At 38.0% G+C, this 4,864-nt stretch overlaps 1 protein-coding gene across 1 annotated transcript in view; it reads right to left on the bottom strand.

The window, feature by feature from the left end:
• The window catches only part of GMPS (guanine monphosphate synthase), a 72,200-nt gene that overhangs the window by 6,313 nt on the left and 61,023 nt on the right, over positions 1–4,864 (bottom strand). The window contains exon 13 of the mRNA XM_011959089.1: positions 529–650. Coding sequence (XP_011814479.1) covers positions 529–650 — 122 coding nt within the window. The remainder of the gene's footprint in view (positions 1–528; positions 651–4,864) is intronic.

The following is a 4,864-nucleotide window of genomic DNA, read 5'->3' as shown; positions in this document are numbered from 1 at the left end:
ACATGCCCATTTCTTTAATTTTTTTTCCTTGGGGTTACTACTAAATTAACCAAGTCTCCATTTTTGTTTGCAGGGGGAGTGGTTGGTTGTTTTGTAGGGGTGGGTGGGTGTGTGTGTGTATATGTGTTACTTTATTTGTAATTCTGTAACCTGGACATACTTTTTTTCAATCCTTCTGGAATAAAACATGTCACCATAAAACCAATAGCTAATATAAGCCACTAATTTAGAAGATATGTTTTACAGCTGCCTTTAATATTTTACACTAAAATAAAAAATCTTTCTCCTTTAAATAATTTTTAACAGATGATTATACTGTGATAAAGAGTCAAAACACAAGATAATATTACATATCTACTTAACTGCGACCTATGTGCATATTTGAATTGCAAACATAGCCATTTACTCTTATCTACATGACCTACCTATATCTACATTTGAGCCTTTTGGTCTTTCATTAATGGAAAGCCCTTAAGAAGCACATCCTTCCATTACACATGCCCCCACCCTAGCTCCTGTGAAACACACCTGTTAACGTTGTGACACATGCGAGGTATAAGCCTAGCCAGAAAAATAAGTGATTCCCAGTCAGGTTCATCTTTACTGGAGATTCCACACACGTAACTGTAGGAACGACAGTCACCCTGAAAATAAAAAGATAATCAATAATTTTTAACAGTCAAAAGTTTAACTTGACTTTAAACTTAAACTTGGTTTAACTTGACAACGCTTTTTTTTTTAAAGAAAAGATGCATTGAAAAATATCTTATGCATGGTGATACTATTAATAGTTTTTTTGAAATCTGAATGAAAGTATATACTAGATGGTTCTTTAATGGTATGAATAAATTCCAAATTAAAATCCCATATTAAATCCTACCTGAATCAGTTAAGACATACATAAGGTATCATGGTAATATCAAGAATTTTTTTTAGGCTGAGCACAGTGCCTCATACCTGTAATCCCAGCACTTTGGGAGGCCGAGGTGGGCAGATCACCTGAGGTCAGGAGTTCAAGACCAGCCTGGCCAACATGATGAAACCCCGTCTCTACTAAAAATATAAAACTTAGCTGGGCATGGTGGCATGAACCTGTAGTCCCAGCTACTTGGGAGGCTGAGGCAGGATAATCGCTTGATCCTGGGAGGCGGAGGTTGCAGTGAGTTGAGAGATCATGTCACTGCACTTCAGCCTGGGTGACAGAGCGAAACTCTGTCTCAAAAAAAAAAAGAATTTATTCAACATTCCCATTACCTGCTAACTGTGGATAATTTGGCAGACAAGGCCAGGTACAGAAGCTCACACCTATAATTCTAGCACTTTGGGAGGGCAAGGTGGGTGGGTCAGTGGAGCCCAGAAGTTTGAGATCAGCCTAGACAACATGGCAACACCCTGTCTCTACAAAATATACAAAAATTAGCTGGGCAGTGTGGTGGCATGTACCTGTAGTTCCCGCTACTCAGGAAGCTGAGGTAGGAGGATCACCTAAGCCCAAGGAGGTCAAGGCTATAGTGAGCAGTGATCATACCACTGTACTCTAGCCTGGGCAACAGAGTAAGAACCCATTTCAAAAACAAATAAATAAAATTATGAAAAATTGTCATTTGGCAAACAACATCTGCCCATGTGTTCTGAGTGGATAAAGAATTCTTAAGTGGGAGACAAAAACAATTCATAAACATTTACTTATCAATGTGTTTAAGTATCAGCTTAAAAGCTAATTTTAAAATAAATAAAAATAAAACTGATTATAATTTATTCTCTTTTCCTGTGTCCTGTTTAATCCAAGTAATTTGCTTTTTTTATGAAAAGCATTTTAAAAAGTAACAGATTAGAGAAGTACCAGAGTGGCAGGTACCAAGAACGTGAAAATTCAACGTATGTGAACGCTAATGTGATAGCATCTATAAAAGTGTAAAATGGGCCGGGTGCGGTGGCTCATGCCTGTAATCCTAGCACTTTGGGAGGCCAAAGCGGGTGGATTGCCTGAGCTCAGGAGTTCGAGACCAGCCTAGGCAACATGGTGAAACCCCGTCTCTACTAAAATACAAAAAATTATCCAGGCATGGCAATGTGTGCCTGTAACCCCAGCTACTCAGGAGGCTTAGACAGGAGAATTGCTTGAACCTGGGAGGCGGAGGTTGCAGTGAGCTGAGATCATGCCACTGGGCTCCAGCCTGGGCAACAGAGCAAGACTCCATCTCAAAGTAAAATGCACATTTAACACAGAAAATGATCCTATATAAATACATGGATAGAAAAGTAAGCTCATGATGCTCAGTTAAAAGAAAAAAGTTGACAATGTGTACCCCAAATCCCCTATTTTCTTTTTAAAGTGTTTCTAGAAAGACACACACAAAACTTAACTGGAAAGTAGAAATACAAAGAATTTTTTTAGTGTATTTTTGATTTTTTACAAATATGGTTTACTTTGGTATTTAGAAAATAAAATGTGTTCTTATACTAACCATGAACCATCATTTTTATCTGGGCTTGCAAGGGTCTAAGCTTCAAAGGGTAAGAGACTAAAGTCAGTTATCCAATAACAAAACAAAATTTTATTTTGATGGGAAAAGTAGTAGAGCCTGAATAAGTTTCATTTTCAAAAAAGAAATCACTTACTCATCAAATTACCTCAAATATCTATTTTTTGTAACATTTCTCTAAAAAGAAGAGTAGGGAACTATTTCAACTCAACTCCCTGTGTAGCATGAGTTAGCATACAGACGTGGAAGTTCTCTGTAACAAATCTACTTAAAACTGAGAAACTTTTAAGAATTAAATAACCTGTCCACAATTCTATTTTTATATATTAGGGTAATACTTCCTGTAAGTGTCATTGCAAATTTCAAAATAAATTTGTATGTGAATGAGATAATCCATAAACCACTGAAAGAAAACATCAATAACTCCAAGTAAGGTTATTTCAATAGTGATTTTAAAACAACATAAGCAGCTTACAACATTTTGCCTTTAAAAAGAAGGCAAGAGTTCCTTAACCCAAATAGCTGGCTCTATCACTTTCATGAAATAAAATATTTTAGTTTAATTTAAAAATAACAATCAATTTTTTCTTTTTTAAGATGCAGTTTTGCTGTTGTTGCCCAGGCTGGAGTGCAATGGCGCGATCTTGGCCCACTGCAACTTCCGCCTCCTGGGTTCAAGCAATTCTCCTGCCTCAGCCTCCCAAGCAGCTGGGATTACAGGCATGCGCCACCACACCCGGCTTATTTTGTATTTTTAGTAGAGATGGGGTTTCTCCATGTTAGTCAGGCTGGTCTCAAACTCCCGACCTCAGGTGATCCGCTCACCTCGGTCTCCCAAAGTGCTGGGATTACAGGCATGAGCCACTGTACCCGGCAACAACCAACTTTTATCTTGTTTTATTTACAAGCAGAACTGCATGTATTCAGAGCAAAAAGGAATTTAAACTGACAGATTCATATATTTAGAAAAAATGCTTATTAGGTTTTAGATGAATAATCTCTAAAACAGTAGAACTTCTTTCTACACATAATTTTACTGTAAGAGGACATTATAAACACATTAACCCAATAACTGGCACTTATACCATTTTTGAGTTGAACTACGGATACCTCTTCTAGTTTCCATTTAACCACACACTCGAAATAAAATAACCTTCCTCTTCCCTACCCTCCCACACTTTTGTTCCCCAAAAACTCATTTAAGGATCATACAAAGAAGGCCGGGCACACTGGCTCACGCTTCCAATCCTAACACTTTGGCAGGCCAAAGTGAAGGATCACTTGAGGCCAGAATTTCAAAGCCAGCCTGAGCAACGCAGTGAGACCCTATCTCCACAAAAAAATTTAAAAATTAGCCAGGCATGATGGTGCATGCCTGTAGTCCCAGCTACTTGGGAAGCTGAGATAGGAGGGTCGCTTGAGCCCAGGAATTCAGGGCTATAGTACACCATGATCACATCACTGCACTCCAGCCTGCGTGACAGGGCAAGACCCTGTCTCCAGAAAAAGAGGAGAAAGTAACATACTATCTTATGTATTTTACTGGTTTTTAGCAGGGGATTGTATTTGGTATTTCCTTGAGTTGTGTGTGCTACGCACTATGCCAGAAATTCACAGCTGAGGGCTAGGACTATGAAGAAGTCTTAGGATAAGAAATGCAGATTATGTTTACATACATTCAGGCTTTAGTACCCTGTCACCAGCAAGTGATGCACCTTATCTGAGTCAAATATTATCTCTAATGCTTTTTGCCATAAAGTAAGTTTTGCCTGAAATTACGTTATTAGTCATTTTGCAAGTAGCATTTTATAATTGAGAACTATATTATTCTCATGTTCTTTCATACCTAGAAAGGCAGAATAAACACAAAAAACATCAGCAGAACATGCTCCCTAGTATAGGGAATACACAAGCTGAGAACAACACCTAAATGGTGTAACTTAATTCACCTGGAGGCCTTCCTGCAGTTAAAGACTTCTAAAACCACAGTGTATTTCACATCTAGAAGGATAAATGATCTCTTGATCCCTGCCCTACATGGCAGAAATAAGCATGCCAACCCTATAGGAAAGGGTTGCTTTCAATATTTGCCTTTGGTTAGAGTTCATAGATGTTCCAAAACTACAAAATCTCAACCTGACTATTTAGTTCCTGTAACTATTCACTCCCTACACATTCTATAAAAAATTACCTTCTTATTTCTCTAAAGTTGGTATATATACTTACGTATTTCATTTTTCTAAGTAAACCTTATTTTAATATTAGTAGAAAGAGCGCTTGAACCCAGGAGGCGGAGGTTGCAATGAGCTGAGATCATGCCACTGCACTCCAGCCTGGGCAACAGAGTGAGACTCCGTCTCAAGAAAAAAAAAAAAAAA

The sequence above is a fragment of the Colobus angolensis genome, unplaced genomic scaffold (assembly GCF_000951035.1).
Source record: "Colobus angolensis palliatus isolate OR3802 unplaced genomic scaffold, Cang.pa_1.0 Scaffold48, whole genome shotgun sequence".
Classification (NCBI taxonomy): domain Eukaryota; kingdom Metazoa; phylum Chordata; class Mammalia; order Primates; family Cercopithecidae; genus Colobus; species Colobus angolensis.
This window is presented reverse-complemented; position numbering and strand designations above follow the sequence as displayed.